Source organism: Eulemur rufifrons, chromosome 17 (genome assembly GCF_041146395.1).
Source record: "Eulemur rufifrons isolate Redbay chromosome 17, OSU_ERuf_1, whole genome shotgun sequence".
In the NCBI taxonomy this organism is placed as follows: domain Eukaryota; kingdom Metazoa; phylum Chordata; class Mammalia; order Primates; family Lemuridae; genus Eulemur; species Eulemur rufifrons.
This window is the reverse complement of record NC_090999.1, coordinates 23,061,413-23,082,840: the sequence shown is the minus strand read 5'-3', so window position 1 is coordinate 23,082,840 and position 21,428 is coordinate 23,061,413. Positions and strand designations below refer to the sequence as shown.

Genomic DNA, 21,428 nt, shown 5'->3' with positions numbered 1-21,428 from the left:
ACCTTTTGACCAACATCTCTCCAACCCTCGGTCCCTTCATCCACCATTCTCTCTGCTTCTATGAGTTCAAACTGTTTAGATTCCACCTAAGTGTACTTTGACTTTTTTATGAAGAAAATGAATTATTCATTTGTAAATATAATTGATTCACCCTATTCTTATTTTACGGGGTCCATGCCAGGAAAAATAATCAAGGGGTCCTTTCACAGTGCAAAGGTGAAAGGACCTTTCACAGTGCAAAGGTTGTAAATAAATGATTCAGATGTATATTCTATTTTTCCCAGTGTTGTATAACTTAAAGCAAGTCTGTCACATATCTTAAACTACAGTAACAAAATTGAACACAGAAAGGAAATACCTTGAAGGGTGGTTCAGCAAAAAATACTGATTCCTTTCCTGAAAGTGGTGTTGAAGTTATTGATCTTGGGGAAGACACATCACTCAACTAAAAAAACAAAATGAAAACCACTGATAAAGAAAATATCTTCAAAGTCTTTTCTTCTCCAGTGCCAAAGAATAAACTTGTTTAACTGATGCAATTAAATCTTACAGTAAGTATTCTTAGCTTCAATTAACTCAGGGGTAACATACTTTCAATGAAATTTAGTTACTTCAAATACTTTTTGAAAGTCTGCAAAGTATAACTAAGTAACTTTGCTCCTACACTAATTAGAATCGATTTTTAAAATCTATAAAACTTCTATTGCAGGTTAAGAATATTAATAAATATGATAAAATATATTTAAAATTACTTCTCAGATGAGATATTCCTCTCTACTATTTGAATATGGATTATTCTCTTTGTGGCCTATGAATTTTTTAATAACAAACTCCAGCCTGTTTTTATTTGACATTTCACGTATTTCTGAACTTTATTCTCTATGCAGTAATTGCTATAAGCTCAGAAATGAAATCTACTTTTAATATTAGCCAACCTTAACTATAATTAGAAAGGTAAATATATTATAGCAGTGTTATAAGAAACAAACTAAAATTCATTTTCAATTAACTGCCTCACTAGCTACTTATTCTTCCACCCTTTACTAAAACTGTTAATATGAGGAACTAAAAATAGACTGACTTTCTTATCTTAGGGGAAAAGTTTCCGTTATAAGATTTTGAGAAATTCCTTGAGGCTTTTTTAAAAACGGATACTGTTAAACTCTACAGTTTTAAAATAGATAAGAATCAACGTTATTTCCATACTAATAACCAAAATCTCCTTACCACAATTTGTAATTTAAAAATGCTACGGAAAAATTTAAATATGTACTTAAGGGCCTTTTTTTGGCCTAAACATAAAATGACAAAATTATGGCTTTGTTGCTGTATGTTTGTTGATTGTTGATTTGCTTTTGTTTTTACCTGGGTAGGACTGATAGGAGGTGGTGGAGCTTTGCGTTTTTTTGGAGTTCCACTTCTTTCTGAGCTTATTTTAGAGACTTGATCATGCTGAAAGTTATCACAGTCCAAAGAATGGAGGTGGGTTAGTTAGGTTAGTAAAGTCTGAGCAAGTAGCTTCATCAAACAAATGAGAAAAACCTCAAAAGTTCGTGCATTTCCTACTCCATCGAGATCTAAAATCTGCTATCATCATAACAATAAATAATATGCATGCTCCAAGTTTTCTTCTAGCAGCCCATGCTTTAATAGCAAGACAATAAAAGCATATAAGACAAAACCAGATTAAGTTGTTGTGGCGAACTGGGAAAGTAGAGGTTGAGGAGTTGTCCACCATAATTTAGAAACCAGAATATATTCATAGTCAGCTTTCTGTCTTTATGAAAAGCAGTGGTATTTCCCATGCCTCTGCATTACTTCCATTCCTTTTTTTTTTTTTTTTTTTTTTTGAGAAAGGGTCTTGCTCTATTGCCCAAGATAGAGTGCAGTGGCCTCATCATAGCTCACAGCAACCTCTCCTGGACTCCAGCAATGCTCTTACATCAACCTCCTGAGTAGCTAAGCTGGGACTACAGGCATGCACCACCACACTCAGCTAATTTTTGTATTTTTTTGTAGAGATGGGATCTTGCTCTTGCTCAGGCTGTTCTCAAATTCCTGTCCTCAAGCAATTCCCCTGCTTTGACCCCCCAGAGTGCTGGGATTACAGGCATGAGCCACTGTGCCAGGCCCCATTCCTTTTTTTAAAGAATGCAAATGTGAGGGAAAGTGGGAACCTCATTTCTGAAGGTTACTTATAAGTAATACAGTAAGAACATAATAAATTCATTATTGAGTATTTGCTGTTTATGATTTCTTCAAGAATCTTGATGTATAAATAAATAAATATCATAGCCAAACATACATCTCTTTGTCAAAAACAGATAGTTACAATAGTTGCTAGGAAAAACTACAAAATAACAGGGCAAACTTCTCAATTTTTACTTTGTATAACACTAGATGAAATTTTAAAAAATCCCTAACTAAAAGAAAAAAACTAAATTCCCTTATTTTCATTAAATATCTGACATTTTCATGGCTGTAGGTCTGTAGTCCATGTGATATTATAAGTATGTAAATTATTGTTACTCAGTCTCAGAATTTAAACCACATGTAACATTTTCACATCAATAGGAAGTATTAGTACATTTCAGAAAAAAAGGAATATATAAGTAGCAAGTTTAAAGTTACATGCTTCTGAAATAAGGTAAATTATTAAGAAAACACCAACTTATAACAATGATTCATTTATTCCAAAGATATTTCAGTGCTTAAGTATTTTTAATATAGTTTTTGATCACTTTTCTGCTGGACCACAGTGTGGATTAATCTGAACATTTTCAAATTCCCACAAGCAAAGATAAAAAAACAGAATGACAAAAAAACTCACAACCCTTCCCCAAAGATAAATACCTGCTTTGGTTTTGTTGGGGTCTTTAAATCTATAGAGAAAAAAGTGAAAAAAAAGAACTATAAGAACCATAATGACTCACATGCACTTTGGGTAAGGGGAACATACAAACACGCAACTTAACACTTCATTTTTCTTCAAGGATATGTTTAAAAGAATAATAAAATATATCATGTGGCACAAATTCCTTCATTCTTTGGGGAAAATGGAGTGGATAAATTTAAAACAACATTGGCTATTTTCTTTCACATACCAGCATCCTGAGAGATTTTTGATAATAGAAGGCTTTGAATTCCTGCATTTTCTGAGAGTTTGGAATAATGTAAGGCATTGTGTCCAAGAGAGTCTACAAGGTTTAGGTCTGCACCCTTTTTAATTAAGGCTTCCACGATGTTAGAGCTGCCAATCTCACAAGCCAGCATGAGAGCAGTTCTAAAGAAAAAAAGGAGAAACAAAATTAGTACTAACACAATGTGAAAACTCTTTACTGGAAAATCATTTGTCTTGAAAACAAGGAAAAGAAGATTAACTGCAGTTAAACTTTTACTATACTTAATCTTATGGGGAATTTGAAGTGGAATGCTCTCAAGATGAAAGTAGGTATTTTTTTTTTAACTTCAGATTAAATCAAAACATTAAACCATATTTAGCCAAACAACAGAGACATAATTTTCAATCTATACTACTTGGCATAATATGATGACATTTAACATGATTGGTACAAATCTTGTTCTTTTACATCAAGCATTTTAAAGAACCTATACTAAGACCACTTTTAAAAATCAACCATATATTTACTTTTATTTTATTTTATTTTGCATGAAAAGTCACAAGAAATGGCTTATTCACTTTAATATTTAATAGTCTCCTCACAGACTTAGTCAGCAGTGATGCCCACAGAAGTCTGGGAAAAACTGCTTTTAAGTCAACACAGATTTTTGATTATCAAAAGAGGTAGAAATTTTAAAAGGAAAGAAGTTAAAACCACTTTATAACAAATCATCCGAAATATAGCTGTGATATTTTGAAAGACTCTGAGAATGTGGATATCACTGAAGTCACATGACTTGTGCCCAATCCTGCAGTACCTGCCACTTTTGTCCCTGGAATTGACATCTGCTCCGTGATCCAGGAGAAAGCGACAGATCTCACTGTGGCCATTTTGCACTGCAAGAAGCAGCGGTATATTCCCATCCTAGGAGACAAACTCAGATTTAGATTTCAACTCAGACACTGAATGCTCAAATTGCAAACATCAGCCCTTGTTCTTTCCACATTTTTTTTTCCTGACTTATAATGCTGGTCTAATATTGGATCTTCATGATATCCTGTGCCCCTGTAGGGCCACCATTACATGTTGGCACAATTCTTCTTATGGAGGAGTTTTGCTGACATTGGCTTTTCTCTAGGAGCCTCAAGCCTCTTGGGCTGCTTATTCTCTCGGCTGTCACTCAGTCTGGGTGATGATGTGAGAGAGGGTGGAACGCAAAGTGTGTAAAGTGTAAAGGCTCAAGGCAAGTATACCAGGTGTATCGAGGGATGGTGCTGGGGAAACAAAGGACTTGTCTCCACATGGCAATAGAAAGTCCCCCTGCCCCCTAAGCAGCTTCTTCCCAGTGAACTAAGTATATCCTGCTATTCCACTCTTCCCTTCCAGGAAAGTGCGCCCTTTAGTAATCTTACTAGGTATCAAAACGCAACATAAATTAAGAATCACTCTATCTATTACTAGCAGATGACAAGATAAAGAGATGGTTAGAAAGAATTATTTATTTAGTATGTCATGAAAATTGGCAATGCCTTTGGGAAAAAATAAAATTAGATCCCCAACTCATGTATATACTATATCAGGTGGATTAACAATTTAAACATTATAATATAAAACAAATGAGGAAAACACTAGAATATATAGCTGAGTATTTTCTGTAATCTTAGGCCTGACACAAATGACACAAACCATGAAGGGAAGCTATTAATCTGTTTTTTTTCTGGAACATACGCCACAAATCGGTTGACGGTAAGCTTTAAGGTAGAGAGCATTCAAATAGACAAAGAAAGAAGATAAGTTGCAATATATCCAACTATTTAAAAATGGGATTTTTAAAAATATAACTGTTGCTTAATTGATTAAGTCTAGTCTTACAGTAGAATTTCAGACAGATTTCTAGGCATTATAGAAGTTATAATACTGTATGGTTATAAAGTACAGAAATTCAGGGAGTCTGAATTTATTTATAGATTCTATCTAATAGAAATCACCTCACAATATCTCCATCAGGTGTAAGCATGTTAATTCTCATGGTGTAGTATGAAATCTAACTCTGTAACCGTATGTGATAGGCCACTTTATAACAAATTTTTATTCTCAAAATAGCCCAGCGAGGTTAAAATGAGCAGTGGTCTTCGAAGTTGGGAAATTCTGGCCACAAGGTATCCATGGAAGTAATACATGGGGTACAGAAAGAAAACACTAGAATTTCTATGTAGACTTATTTTTTACTTTTAAGAATCGAGAAATTAAGCTTTATTCATATTTAGGTTGATGGTATAACACAGGTATATCCTTAGAAACAAATATACATATTTAGGAAGTACACGCTGCAAAATGTTTTATTAATGCTTTAGGGACAGAGGAGGATAATATCAATATACAAATTCATTTTGTAGAAGAGGATCCAGGTTGAAAAGCAACTGAATTTTGCAAATACTCAGATTTCTAAAGTTTCAGTGACTCTAGAGGCAGCCCGCTGTGCTCTAGAAACCATTGTCCATGTCCACCTCTAGTGACCACGTGGTACTTACCAAATCCTTGAAGTTTATGGGGCTCTTGTGCTCACAGAGAACCTGCACAGCTTGAAGGCAGCCCTGTGCCGCTGGGGGAAGGAAAACACAAATGTCATAGCCAATCACAAAGCTACTCTACAACCGGGCATCAAAGGCTTCTAGGAAGGATAAGTTTATGTTCTACGCAGTCTGCATATGTTTACTCTAGTTGCAGTGAAGAGAAATGGTGTTAGGAAGGTCAAGTATGCCATGCTTTACGTCACTGCTTACTTTCAGAGTTATGCAGACCTAAAGCCAGTGACTGCCAGCTGCCTTTTGGCAAACATTCGGTTCAGTTCTTCACAGGACATAGCTTTTCCACAACTAGCAATAAAATAAATCTGTAAATCTCATCCCCCAGATTTCAGCATCAACGTTTGTCACTTGAAGCTGTGTGACAATGCTAAACAATGCTGATAAATAAAACTGAATGATGTTCATAATGACCCCCAAATCAAAAAATCTGTATCATGCATTACCTGAAATCCATAAGCACTTATGAATGTCTCTTAGTTCAAAAAGAAACCTTAAATCAGTTAAAATATGTTAACCATGGTAATATTTACTGGTTGGGTGGCAGACAATTGATGAATTCTGGGTGTATTCCTTGGTAAACTCTACATGTTTTACAAACTGAGTAAAATGGGAATGTCCAGGAATGATGACAGAAAACAGCACCAGGATTAGATTAGTACAGTAATGTTAACGACCTGAATAAGGAAAATGAGACGTCAGAGTTTCTGACGGCAGAAGACAGGAGAATGAGAGTTACCTGCATAATGTAAAGCTGTTTTCCCAGAGCTGTCAATACTTTCAGCTGGGCATTTAGACTATAAGACAAAGATAAATACACATAATAAAATATCCGGCACAAATTCTATTTGGTTCATCCTTTTCCTGCAAGGTATAATGCCACTCATTAGGAAGGCTATAACATAAATCAGCCCCAAGTGCTGTGCTCCAGGGCCCACAGTCTCTCACGGGAAGGGAGACTCCTCTCTTCTGGGACAGGTACACTGTCCCCGCTTTGCCACTCTGCCTGTCCGTTCCTCTCCCTTACAGCATCACCATCATCCCCGCCAGCCAGCAAACATGCTCTAGGATCTTTCATCTTGAGCCTGCCTTCCCCCATCTCCTGTCCTAATTCTCTGTCCCCCTTCACAAAACCAGCTTTCCCTTAAGAATCACCTACACACAGTCCATGCTTCCTCGTCTCCATTCAGTCCTGAGCCCGCTGCAGTTTGGTTTCTGCCCTCAAGACTTCCCGGACTGGCCCCAGTCAAGGCCAACTTCATGTTTCCAATGACCATGAACACTTTGGTCTTCCCCTTACCAATCTCTCAGATGTAACCCACTTCCTCTCCTCCAAGCATTCCTCTCCTCTCAGCTCCCAGAACCCTGCCTGGCCCATCCATTCTGGTTTTCCTTCTGCTGCCCTGGCCACCCCCTCACCCCCCAGCCAAACAGAAAACCTCAGGGTTCCTCAGTGCCCTTGCTCTAAGCTCTCTTCCTTGGTAAGCTTGTCCACACTCACAGCGTGAAATACCATCTAGAAGTCTACAAGCGAGTGACTCCCAAATGTCAATCTTAACAAAAATTATATGCATTATGTAAGTATTAGCTATCATGTGCCAATCCTGTTCAAAGAATTGCTTTAAGGCTTTAACAGCCCTAGTTAGATACCATTATTAGCATTTCAGAGGAGGAAACAGAGACACAAAGACCTCCATTTCCTCCTCTGAAATGCTAATAATGGTATCTACCTTAGGGTTGTTAGAGCCGGTACAGTCTGGGGGATGGACACGCTTGAAGCACTGACTTGGGTGGAGCAAGGGCAATGTACGTAACCTAAACATTTGTACCCCCATAATATGCTGAAATAAAAAATTAAAAAAAAAAAGAAGTTAGCAATTTGCCCAAGTCCCAGTAAATGGCAGAGCTGGGATTCAAACTCACCTGCATTCTTATCCATACAAATGTCATCTCTGAGCGCTAAGTGGCTTGTTAACCCACTGCCTACCTCACACCTTGGCTCTAACATCTTGTAAGCACCTCAAAGGTAGCACAGCCCAAACTGCTGGCTTCCCCTCTCTGACACCTAGCCTGCTCCTCTGGACTCTACTGTCTGTCAATCTAGTCAATGAGCCAGAAACCAGGGAATCATCTTTGATAACTTCTCTTCCTCCCACATCTAATCTACCACCATGTCCTGTCGATTCTTTCTCCAGAGCATACCTCTGAGCTACCCTCTTCTCTTTCTTGTTACCAACACCCTAGCATAAGCCACCATCTTTTCACCTAGACAGCTAAGGTAGCCTCTTGGTCTCCCCAGTTCTAATTTCTTCCTCTTTAAGCAATTCTCTACACAACTCAAATGATCTTTTAAAATTGTGAATGGCACTAGCCACTTAAAAGCCCTTCATACTTCCGTGCTGTGCTTAGGATTAACTGCAGTCTGCCTATTATGACACGCAAGAGCCTGCATGCCGCGCTATTTTTCTTCCTCGCTTGCCTTGCCCCAAGCCCAAGCACTGGCTTTCCTTCCTCCCTGATCAGCACCTTTCCTGCCCCAGGCCCTTCGCACTTGCTGTTCTCTTTGCTTGGAATCCTTTCCCCTTGGCTCTTTGCATCACTGGGGCTCTCAGCTTAAATATCACCTCCCCTATGAGGCCTTCCCTGAACCTCCACCTCTCACTCTTCTCACAGTAGCCTGTTCATTTCCTTCTTCGTGCTGTGCAATTTGTAATATATATTTGTGTACTGGTTTGCCAGACTGTGAGCGTCACCAGGATAGGGGCTGCTCTGTTCATCAGAATGTATTCAACGCTTAACACAGTGCACAGTGCCCGAGGAGCACTTGGTGTTAGAAAGGGTGGGAGAAATAGCCAGTGATCAGGGGAAGGAGAGAGTTTGTTTGAATTTGAAGAATCTCACAAGGCTGTATTTGTGCTCACTGCCTCGCAATTTAAAGAAGAACTTTAAATGTGTAACCACTGGACAGGGGAAATATCCCAGCAGACAGAGAGTAACAGTGAAGGCCTGGGGAACCCAGAGAGATCAGTAAATGCAGAGAATACAGGAGTGACGGGCAGCAGGAGGTAAGAGTGGTCACATCACACAGAGTCCGGGCTGCTGAGACAGGAGGTGAAGAACTGACTAGGAGCAGAGAGATGCAGGACCCTGGGAAAGTGACCCATCAGGGGGACATCAAAGGCCGAGGTTTAACAACTGTCCAGAAAGAAGAGCAATTTGGACAGTTTGGAAGTTAGAGGAGGTAAAAACAGGCTGCCTTGGAATGAAATGTCTGCCCTTTAGTGGTAAGAAGAGAGATCCAGTTACTACTCTCCATGCTTTGGCCTAATTTTAGAACACCACAAGGAACTGTTTAAAGCCTTCAAAGATTTCAGAGAAAAACCAATCCATTTGCATAACCAGATATAAAATTACATTAGAGGCTAGAATATCTGGTCCTTGCCCACAAGGATTTCCAGCTTGTCAGGTTAATTCTTCCTTAAAATCAGAGCCAGATGCAAAATCTGGATAGCCACGCCAGGATGGGAATGGAGATTTAAAATGCAAATAAGTTTTTAAAAAACAATGAGGTAGGGCCAAGGGCATGGAGGCAGGACACTTGGGCAAGTCAATGATTTTCAGTTACCTAGAGTGCCTAGTCCTCGAGAAGGCAGGTAAGAAAAGTTCTATTTTAATTGTCTTCATGGGAAGCCTTATAATGCAACATCACAGACACTGATCAATCTTTCTTGAATTTTGCTTCAAAGACCACAGGTTATGCATTCCTGGAATTGGCGGTAGCTTACATCATGTAATGCAAGACAAGAAGCTATGTGATCAACAGAGCAGGACAAGTTGAAAAATGTGACCACATTTTTGCATTAGAATTTCAAAGCCAAATTAAAGCAAGATGCTGGTTCCCAAACAGTGCTTGTGAAGGCCGAGACAACCGCTCAACAGAACAGATAGTACTCCAAACACGTCTTTTATTGCCCTATGCTGTTTCTGAAAACAGCCAGCTTGCATTTGGACTGGCAACAGCTGGATGTTACTGTATGGACTGCTATTGGGAGCTCATTAAATATTCATCTTTAAAGATTTATGGAAGTTGTCGTTTTAAGGGATCATTATAAACTTCCTGGCAAGGTTATCGAACTGGGGAGTTGGTTTAAAATTATAAAGAAGAATAAAACCAAGAACTTAAACAAAAACCAAGAACTAAAAGCTCAAGTAACATACAAGGAAATAATGGTTGAAATTCTGCTTCTCAAGAAGAACTGCATTCTACTAATGATTGAAAGACAGAATACTAGGATATTGGAGACCCTATGTCCTAAAGATCTCCAACAGCTTGAAAAAAGATTTTTTAAAAACTATTTGGAAGGTAAGTCCTTCAGAAAAGACAAAGGGAAGCCAAATGAAGGGGAGAAAAGGGCTAGATCCCAGAAAGATGCTGCAAATTTTGGTTAGGATCCTCTCTCTACCAGCGGAGCTGCTATGGAAACAATCTTCTCCTTGGCTGTTGTTTCTATAGTGAAATTTTGGGGGAAACATGTTCTGGAACCGTATCTAAGGGAATATGGGAGAAGCGCGTTTGTTCTTCCACAGATAAAGGTTTCTTTTACGTTGTAAAATTGACACATTTATAATTTTAAGTTGTCATCGCTTTACCTGAAGGAGCTTCCTGATGCACTCATGATGGCTGTTCTTAGCTGCGAGGTGAAGAGCACTGTGTCCTAAATGGATTAAAAAAATTGGATATAAAGGCCATACTTTTTAAATCACTTTCTTATCTCTGCACTGAAGACAACTATGAGGAAATAAATTTTCTCCAACAAAGATGGAATTGTTACTCTTGAGAGTAAGGCCTCACATTCTTCAGTGTGACAAAGGTGGGGAGAACACAGAGCATCCCGCCCACCAGACGACATTCACAGCCTCCAAGCGTGTTCTCTTGGGGTGCCAGCCCTGGGCCAGAAGCACGCAGTGGACTCATGATACACCGCTTAGAAGTTCTGCTCTGGCTGTCCATGTGTACACCAAATGCCCTGTGCCCACAGCAGTCACGCCAGGCTACAAGTGCCACAGGCTGAGGGACCCAAAGGTGGCCCACAAGCCAGCAGAGAACACATCAGAGACCCACACATTTAAATACCTACTTTTGACTTCTCATTTCCCTCTCCTCTAAATGTACTCCAGCCCTGAATGGAAGCTACCTGGAGTTTTCAGATTTTCCAAGTTCATACAGAGAGGAAGGGAAAGAGTTGTAAAACAATACACTGTTAAAGTAGCATTTCATTAAGTTCCCTTCCTGACTCCCACATGAGACTCTCTGATGGCTCTGTGGTCAGATAACTTTAAGAAATTCTAATGCTCACCCAACTTGCCCTACTGCCGAATGGGCCTACAGAATTTCTATGGAAGAGGGGCTTAGGGCAGCCTAAGAGGCTCCCACCCTAGGGCGTTTGCAATTGCTCCACGCTAGGCCTGGAGTCTCCTTTCCTAGGACAACTACACACTTGCCTTCACTTCCCTCCGCAATGCCTTCTTCTGAATGACGCCGTTCCTTCCCTCCTTGTTTAAAATTCCAATTCCTTCCCAATCCTTTTTATCTCTACTCTTTGCTTTATTTCTTTATTCTTCATAGCACTTAACACCTTCTATCACTCCCTTTCACCCCTTTCTCTATACAGACAGACACACATAGTTGTTTTTGTTTTTTTTTTTTTTTACCCCCACTGGAATATAAACTCTGTGAAAAATGACATTTCTGGCTTACTCCCTGCTGCGTCCCTAGTGCCTTCAACACTGCTAGCGCACAGTAGGCTCTCAATACATTTCTGTTGATTTGAAGTAGAGGGTATGCTAATTGAAAATGTGTGAATTGGGGGGTTTGAGGAGAGAGAACCAAAGTTACATCTGCCAGCCAACTCAAAACACCTAGTAAAGCTTTTAAATCCTGCATTTCCCAAACTATTTGGCCAAGATATCCCCAGAATAACACCTGTAATATAACACCCATGCTTTGGGACACGCTTCAGGTGTGTTTCTCTGGTCAGCACCATTGACCTTTTAAGCTGGATAACTGCTGTGAGTGGTTGCCCTGTGCAGTATGGGACACTAAGTAGCACCTCTGGCCTCTACCCACTAGATACACAGTTTTGACAGTAAAAAATGTCTCCAGACATTCCCAAATGTCCTCTAGGGGACAATGTTAACTCTAGCTGAGAACCACCAACTTAGAGGAACAATTTCTTTTGTATGGTGGCCCAGTCCCAAAATACCACTCTCCTTTCTGAATTAGTAGTCACTCTATAACACTTACCAGAAATCCACTAATTAGAGATTTATATGGCTAGGAAACACCATATTTAAAAATCAGATGGTTACAGAACCACAGTGAGTGGCAAAAAAGCATGTGTAAGGTCAAAAGATCAGATTCCTTCTATTCTGAGGTCAGCTGTACTGAGAGATTTTAAGGGTAGGTGTGAGCATGAGTTGTTTAGTGAGGGTGGGATACTGAGAGACCGGAATCCCTCCCTCCTTTCCCAAAAACAGGAGGGTAAGAAAGATTTAAAAATCAGTGGGAAAGATCCTTGGATGCAGAAAGACAAAGGTCTTCTCTTCCTTTTCCTTTGTATGAGATCCCTCTTTCTGAGGTACATACAAAGTGAAATTATATGAGGTTAGGCACATTATGCATCAAATAGGTTGGTGGGCTATGCTGGCCCCCCCACCCATCATTTATACTACTGTTTGTAAGGACAAACACATTCTAAGTTTTAAACAAATGCCTTACAAATGAATTTTTGGAACACATCCTGATTGTAAGTTGGAGACTGTTTATGTCGTGTATGCAATGCATTAACTTTTGTCTATGCTGTGGACAAAAGCTTTTCTGCATAAATATAACCCATATGAAAAAGGCACAGTTCTCCAAAGACAAGAAAGCAGGGAGATTTAAACAACTTGTCATAAGTAACAGGCTTTCATTTCACTTCAAGTGTTCTAGTCATATCTGGAAGTGGGTGCTGGGTTTCTACAGAAGTATAAAAGAATAAAAGTTCCTTTATTCCCTGGCCGTGTGATGTGTTTTCCTAAGCAGTAGTACAAAAGTATTTTTCACTTAAAATAGTCTCAAAAACTGAATGACACATCATTCCCTGGACACTATTACAGTGAAGTAAGATGTCTCTCATTGCTAACATTAAAACAAAATTCTCTTTCCAAATGCAAAATTTTCTGGAGAGAATATATTATATTAGTGACAGAATCCTCCTATAGGGAGACAATGCATAAGTCTGGCTCTCATACAGTTATGGATCTGTCTGGAATACCAGGAAGCAATTTCCCTATAGACAAATAACAAGGGCAACCCTAATTCAAGTGCATTCCAGGAGAACTTTGCCTGCAAACAAAATACCAGTGGTACTTATAAATCAAGAGTCTTGGACTATCACAGGTAGTCTAAGAATCCAATTACTGAAGGCAGGATGGCCCAGCTGCCCCAGCCACAGGACACCGTCCCCTAAAACTAACTCAAATTGTGACTATTTAGTCAATTCTTAAGACTGCTGGAGAAAACAGGAAATAATTAACAAATATAATAGAAAACACTTGTCAAATACATGTGAAAAAATTTAAAATCAGTGAAGTCATGGATATGAAGATAAGGCTGGGCCGGGCGCGGTGGCTCACGCCTGTAATCCTAGCACTCTGGGAGGCCGAGGTGGGCGGATCGTTTGAGCTCAGGAGTTCGAGACCAGCCTGAGCAAGAGCGAGACCCCACCTCTACTAAAAAAATAGAAAGAAATTATATGGACAGCTAAAAATATATATAGAAAAAATTAGCCGGGCATGGTGGCGCATGCCTGTAGTCCCAGCTACTCGGGAGGCTGAGACAGGAGGATCGCTTGAGCTCAGGAGTTTGAGGTTGCTGTGAGCTAGGCTGACGCCACGGCACTCACTCTAGCCTGGGCAACAGAGTGAGACTCTGTCTCAAAAAAAAAAAAAAAAAAAAAAAAAAAAAGATAAGGCTAACAAATACCAAAAGGCCAAAGTCGGAGAAATCATAATTTCAGATAATAATAGAGAAATATTTAAAAATAAAGATAATTAAATGATACTCAACTGGATAAGAAAGTTTAAATTTTTTTTTAAATTAGAGTTTTAGAATGCAGAATATATTTAAACAATAAAAGCATAAATTTATTTGGTCCTTATTTACAATTTTAACTAGATTTAAACAACACTATTCTTAGAAACCCTCATGTTCACATCAAGTTTTTATTACTGAAGCCAAAGTCCATTCACTTTGTTATATTTCCAGGACAGATAAAATATTGAGTGCGACGCGCACTGTCTGGGGAATGGACACGCTTGAAGTTATGACTGGGGGGGATGGGGGTGGGGGGAGGGGATGGGTTCATATCTACATGATGAGTGCAATGTGCACTGTCTAGGGAATGGACACAATTGAAGCTCAGACTCAGGGGGATGGGAGGGCATGGGCAATACATATAACCTGAACTTTTGTACCCCCATAATGAGCTGAAATAAAAAAATAAATAAAATAAAATTCAAAGACAAAAAAAAAAAGATTGTAAAAGATTTATTTATAATAACCATTCTTACTATTAAATAGAGTTTCATGATAACAAAAAAGATTATTTGGTCTTTTTCAATCATCTGGTAATGCTTCTATTTAATTCCATTGTCTATTCCATGCATCCGGAAAAAAAAAAAAAAAGTCTAGGAGTCAATTTTACTGTTAGCCCAGGAGAATTGTTTTCTAAAGGACTGCCAATTCTTATATCAATGAAGAAGAGCAAACAAGCAATGGCAGGTGTCAGACAAACAACATGAGTCCAGTTCAGAGATGGCCCACTGAGCTTAGGAGCCGACTTTCCCATCTGCCTGCAAGATGCCTGTGGCGCGGGTTGGCAAACCAGCAATTACGGGATAGGGGAAAACCCCAAAATCCAAAAACCTAACTCATGATCTTCTGCAAGTCTTTGGATTTTCTTTTTCTGATTTACAAAATGAGAGCAGGTAACATGGTGATTGTCAAACCTTTTTTATTTTTATTTATTTTTTTTTTAAAAGATGTGAAACCTTTCAAAAGCCCAATGTGTAAAAGAGAACCAAGGTGATCTGGCTGAAGTAGCAATAATCACGGTAATATGGTAGAAAAATGCAGTGAGCACTTGTGTCTGCCTGGCACTGCTAAGACTCCCACACTGACCAGCTCACGTAAGCTTCCAAAGCTACCTAAAATGACATCATTACTGATGTTGTGCTACACACCCAAGGCTTTACCTTCTCGCAATGCTAAGGGGAGAGAATGACGGGCAGCTGGTCCAGATGAAGATCACGACTTTTGCCCACAAAACTAGCCCACCTCAGCTAGCTGATGAAATTAGCTCCTGGGTACCTCACCCCATTCATCATCTCACACTATGATTCATCAAACAAAAAGCAGGGAATATTGCTTACTCCATACACATAATCTTAAAAAATCATATAAAAATGGGGTACAAGAAGCATACAGTCTCTGTTGAGTAACCACATATAAGATGAAAACATAAAGGCACAAACAAATGATGAAACCATGTCACAGCCGAGTCATTGGAGGTGATTCTATTTTCTTCTTTGGCTTATCTGTAGACTCTCAATTTTCCACAATGAATTTATGTACCTTTGTGATACCTACTCTTGTGCTGACCTGCTAACTTAAGAGATTAAAAAGCACATACCGGTAGTATCTTGGGCCGTCACATCCACACCATGTGTAACCATGACGCGGAGGCATTCCACCTGTCCTTTTGCAGCAGCCAGATGAAAACTGGAAAGAGAGGTAAACACAATATCCTTAAGACTTCCACTCCTTAGCGTTCATCTTGACAAAGTTTTTGCCCCTTCATGCACACACACTCACTGGAGCTCCACAACCACCTACTAACTAGGTATTACGATCAACCTCATTTTAAAGATGAGGAAACAGAGGCTCAGTATGGTCTGATACTTTGCTCATTGACGCCTTTTATTAAGTGATGGAGTGGAAGCTTGATCTTATGTCTTCAAACTCAAAGACCAGGCTTGAAAAAAGTGAGACTCAATTATATATTTGTCTCTTATAAAACAAGTCAGAGAGTCCCAACTAGATGTAATTTCTAGGTAATAAGCCTTCATCAGTTTTTTTCCCTATTATCTAGTGCTTTCATCAAAGCCATCATTTTAAAGTAATATACTTTACAAAGAGAAACTTATTGGAGTCAAACAGTGGTCAAGGTTCTTGAACATCATCAATGCCAAATCCGCTGTTATGTTGTAGGTGAATAACAATAGTTGCATGCAACATTTGTTAGGGGTCTAAAGTATGTCAAGCATCTTACTACACACTTTTATACGTTATCTCTTTTCATTCCCATAACGGCTTTTTAAGGCGAGTCCTATTACTACTTCCATTAGACAGCACCTATCAACACGCCAGTGCAAACAGCATTAGAACTCAGCAACACTTGGAAGTACAAACCATGTACAAAATGTTTAGATTGGCTGTTAAAAGAAGTGATAATATCCAAATGCCACACCAAACATCCCTGCAGGTCCCCGGCTGAATGCACTTCTGCAGGCAGAAAGATGCAAAGCACAATTCCACTGGGCAGTCAGGCCCAGAGGCTGAGATAGCTGCAAACTTTGGGAAGGTCTCCCCTCCTCTCAGTCTCCTTCCCATAGAGAGAGGTTCATGAGCCTTAAAGTTCTTCTCCTGACTCAGTGTTGTTTTAGGGGGTTGCCCTCAGTATACTTCCCATGTAACACCTTAGTGTCTGCAGCTCTGAATTAATGCTCAGGCAATATTTTCTCACAGCGTAGGATCTGTCACTGGAGCCCAAAGTCACACCCAACTGGCACATCCAAGAGCTAATATTTGAACCCAACTTGGTCTGACTCCAGACGTCTGCTCTTAATAACCAGGTGAAGTGAAGAGGACAAATCATCAAACAGGAATATTTTAGTTCTGGTTGCAAAGCAGCCACAACACAACTATCTGTGTATTCTTAGGAAGTCAGTTTAACCTCTCTACACCTAAATTTCCTCCACTGTGTGCAGATTGAGTCAAATAGTTTCTAATGTTTCTTCTGGCTCTAACACTCTATTATTTTAGCCTACGTGGCTCTGATCACACCAACTATTTCTGTATTTGTGTGCAATCTGTATGCAATGTCTCTTCATAGTCAAAATCCACCTTGTAGGTGTTTTCACAATATAGTAAAATTTTGATCATATGGAATGACTTGGGAATGTGGTGACGTGTTTAAATGGAATTCCTCATTCAACACAGCTTAACCAAAAGAACCTCCTTTTAAGGCAGTAACATGATGCGTGTTTTTCGGCATTGTTGGTATAGCTTAATTTCACTATAAGTAAAATTCACCTTTAAACAGCAAATCTTTTATTAATCTTGGCGGAAGATTTCTAAATGTTTGTCAGCTTTAGTAACAGTATTTGTAACATAATTCATTGCTCTTGAGGATATGTAGTCACCACTACGAGCCTCAATTATTGAACTGTACTTTTAGGGATACTAATCAAAATGCCCTTGAATTATTAAGACCTAAAATTGATTAGTACTTATCTTCTTAATGTCTATGTGTTTCTTTCTAAGCTATTCACTCTATCTCCTATGACAAGGGGAGAACTAAATCAAAAGTATCTAATCAAGAGGGTAGCCATATCCCACTCTAAACATAAAAGTACCAGGAATTGTGATTAGGGCATGCATGTGTGTGTGCGCACACATACTCTATTGATTGAATTATATTTTACTTTTGATTGAAGTATACATGTGTAAAAAAACTACACATATCGTAATTGTATAGCTTGCTAAATTTTCACAAATAAAACATTTTACCTTCATACTAATCAAGAAACACTCTGAAGCTCTCCATGTGCCCTTTATAATAAGTTACTAACCTCTTCCCCATGTGGTATTTATATTTTTTCTACTCTAAGTCTTCTTGGATTACTTGTGGATTGCATACTATATTTATGGGTGGTTGAAACTGCAAACACATCTGACAGTGAAGCATCATGGCAGGCCACTACTGCCTGTTGGTAAATGTAGTCTGATGAATGGGACATGATAGTCTATAAATGACTTGGGAATTGCAGGGTTTCAGGATCATTACTTGGAAGGTCAATGATCATTACAAGGCAGAAGAAGTGAAGTGTTTGGAAGCTGGGCTCAATTTCCAATCCTACAACAGAATTGTTTTTAGACGTTGCTTTTTAAAAGGAAACCCCTGATATCAACCTAAATTGGTATCTTTGATAACTGTAACACATTTTATTGAGGGATCCAATTAATTAAGATTTCATTGCATATGTTTTAATACATTGTGTGTGTGTGAGAGAGAGAGAGAGAGAGAGAGATTTTGTTATTTTGTTTTGTCCTGCCTCTCCCATTAAGAGTTTAGATCAGGAAGTGACTTTTCCTCTATTCTGGGGACTTTCCAACTATCCTCTTGCAGAACTAAATAGAATAATGACAGTCTTGTCCCAATCATAATTTTCTCCTCATATATCTTACTTAAAGCTTCAGCACTTGCTGCTCTTACAGATAAAATTAACAAAGTACAAACAAATATATATAATTAGAAACAGCTCGCTTATATAAGGACAGATATTCATGCTTGTGATTTTACACTGCATGCTTCTAGCATCATCATACTTTTAGCTAATAACACCATTCTTAGTTCATACGATTCAATTAAACACATCATTATTTTAAGGTGTTTCTCCAAGAGGACTCTCATTTCCAGGTGTTTGTTGTGTTCTGATGTCACACAAAATCTGCTGCTCTATTTTCTAAGACACACAGGCACAGGGATGAGCCTGAAAAGCAGGAAAGGGAAAGGTGGATGGATCATTTTAGCTGTACATTTGTGGTTCATTTCTCCAGACAGACAAGGAGCTCCACTATGTATCATCATTCCTCTCACTGCACATGCAGTTCCAGGAGGTGGGAGCAAAGCCAAGAAACAGTACATGAGTCTGCCCTTGGGGGGACAGTCACTAATGCTGTGGGTTCTCTTTGCTCCCCCGGTCTGTCCTGTGCTTTTGTCCCCAGGGGACTGTGGCCCGGAAAGCAGTTCTCTAAGAGACTACATCCCATGGGCTGCCTTGTCCTTTAGCTTCTGGTTGGTTTGACCAATGGAAGGTGCTTACAAGAGACAGGAGGAAATAAGCAAAGAGTTCAGGGCACCATCCCCTCTGTTGCCTCCCGGCCAGGCCACACGTGAGCAGTGGTTGCTTTCCTCTAGGAAGACCACAGCTCTGCAGGCCCGCTCTCCCAAAGCTGCAGCTGCAGCTGTCTCCGGGTTTTAGTAACTGCTCTCCCTCCTTGCCCCTTCACGTCAAGAGTAGAAATAGATTCCCCCTGCTGCCAGTCCAGGGCTGCGTTCCCAACTTTGCTGGTTTCCCTTAACCTGGCCACACGTCTGTAAATAGTTTCTTTCTCAAACTCTCATCAACTATCCTAGTTAAGGGTGCTACCTATTTCATGCTGGGCCCCTGAATGACACCAGGGTTGGGTATTTTGTGTGTGATCATTCACAGGATGGTCCGTTAGGTTCCAGTGGATATCATTTGATGAAATATTTGTAATGGCAAATGCAGGCTTAAAAAAAATGTTTCAGTTGTCACAAAATTGAGTTGCTTCTTTAAGACATTTGGGCATTTTTTGCTAAAATGCTTTAAGGGGACAATATATAATTATATGGGACATGATAAGTGACTTCAAAAAAGTTTTCTAATATGGTCTTGGACCGACGTAGAGACCAGTGTAAAGGGTTCAAGAACATACCTTTCCAAAGATAAGAAAAACAACCAACTTAAATGAGAACCAGCACACAGTCTAGAATGCCCCACTATGCACTAAAATGATAAAATTCAAATTTTATAATGTGAATTTGGTTTCGAGAGAATAACCAACACCCCATGTACAACACACGTGAGCACTCACCCACACGTGGATACACAAACAACTACAACAAAAACAAAATTAAAAAACAAACAAGCAAATCTCACAAACATCTTACCAACCCAACTGTCCCTGTAATCTGTAAATCATAATTAAGCCTCTCAGAAAATATAAACTTGTATCGGCTCTTGAACCCTCCCATTGTGCTGAGGTTTGATTCATTCTACTTACTTCAGACTCTAATGGAGTTACTTTATTTATCAGAATTGCTGACATACTATTCACTAAAGTACATGCTAGAACTGTGGTCTAACCTTGGGAAATTCTTTGTAAGCTCTATGGGCATATTCTGTGGAATAACAAGAGCTCTTCAGTAATGAATGAGAAGTAAAAAAAAAAAAAAAAGACTAAAGTCTTCTATGCTATATACCATATATGTTATATATATATATAGTACTCTACAGTATACATATATATATTCTACTATTTCAAAATCTTCAGGCTACATTTAGAAAAAGAAAATTAAAAATAAGACAGAACAACTATCAAGACATACTTATTTTATTTTTTTTTTTTGTTGAGACAGAGTCTCACTTTGTTGCCCAGGCTAGAGTGAGTGCCGTGGCGTCAGCTTAGCTCACAGCAACCTCAAACTCCTGGGCTCAAGCGATCCTACTGCCTCAGCCTCCCGAGTAGCTGGGACTACAGGCATGCGCCACTATGCCCGGCTAATTTTTTCTATATAGATTTTTAGTTGTCCATATAATGTCTTTCTATTTTTAGTAGAGACGGGGTCTCGCTCTTGCTCAGGCTGGTCTCGAACTCCTGACCTTGAGCGATCCACCCGCCTCGGCCTCCCAGAGTGCTAGGATTACAGGCGTGAGCCACCGCGCCCGGCCAAGACATACTTATTTTGATACCTATCGATCACTCTGATCAACTCCTTAAAGTATTCTACCTTTTATCTAATATAGTAATATATCATTGCCACAGAATTTTAGTCAGAAAATCATTTTACTACTAAGCTTGGAACATAGTGTCTATAACCCGAAAGAGTTTGCCACAAAGGAAACGAAAATGGTCAGTGTACTGGTTTAGCTTTGTCTTGTTTTTATGAAGGGTGTTCAGATGCAGAAGAAATAGGCACAAATTAGATAATGAAATGACTTTGTCAGCAACCCCCTAACAGCCCATAGCCTCTATATTACAGGAGCGCTTATATGTTCCGTCGAGATATCTTACACTTGAACAACCAATTACTAATAAAAAGAGCTGGATCATTTTGTTAATTCCCCTCAGAGAGAAAACTGCTGGAAGTGAGAGCCCTTCTTCTTTTCTCTCTCATTCCCCTGCTCTATCTCTAGAAGCTTCTATTAATCAGGAGTGGAGTAAATACCATTGTACAAAAGGACAGGGTGGGAAAATTACACTGTTGTTATTTCTTTTGTGTATTTAATTTGGATATCCAGTCATCTTAAGGTTTTAACCTCAGGAAATCTGATCCTTATTCCTAAAGTCCATGATTTTGAAAAATTAAAGCTTCCAACAGTATACAGCTTTATTAAAGCTTAGAGGAGGGACAAAAACACGTAGTCAGATGAGAAAGTGTAACAAGAAGCATGTTATTATGGAGGTAATACAAATAACTATTAAGGGCGCAGACTAACAGGGTTAGAATCTGCACTTTGCCACTTCTTCGTCTCTGTATCTCAGTTTTCACATCGGTAAAATGGGCTATGAAGGAATAAATGAATTACA

General features: G+C 39.1%; 1 protein-coding gene across 8 annotated transcripts in view; it reads right to left on the bottom strand.

Annotated features, from left to right (window-relative positions):
- Positions 1 to 21,428, bottom strand: part of RAI14 (retinoic acid induced 14) — a 130,163-nt gene that overhangs the window by 13,918 nt on the left and 94,817 nt on the right. For 4 of the 8 annotated variants that reach the window (XM_069491927.1, XM_069491925.1, XM_069491924.1 and 1 more), the window contains 9 exons: positions 15,442 to 15,530; positions 10,358 to 10,422; positions 6,447 to 6,504; positions 5,654 to 5,724; positions 3,940 to 4,046; positions 3,105 to 3,283; positions 2,854 to 2,882; positions 1,366 to 1,452; positions 359 to 445 (listed from right to left, as the gene is read on the bottom strand). In XM_069491927.1, the coding sequence (XP_069348028.1) occupies positions 359 to 445; positions 1,366 to 1,452; positions 2,854 to 2,882; positions 3,105 to 3,283; positions 3,940 to 4,046; positions 5,654 to 5,724; positions 6,447 to 6,504; positions 10,358 to 10,422; positions 15,442 to 15,530 (772 nt within the window). The remainder of the gene's footprint in view (positions 1 to 358; positions 446 to 1,365; positions 1,453 to 2,853; positions 2,883 to 3,104; positions 3,284 to 3,939; positions 4,047 to 5,653; positions 5,725 to 6,446; positions 6,505 to 10,357; positions 10,423 to 15,441; positions 15,531 to 21,428) is intronic. The other 4 variants (XM_069491930.1, XM_069491928.1, XM_069491929.1 and 1 more) reach the window with 2 other exon arrangements.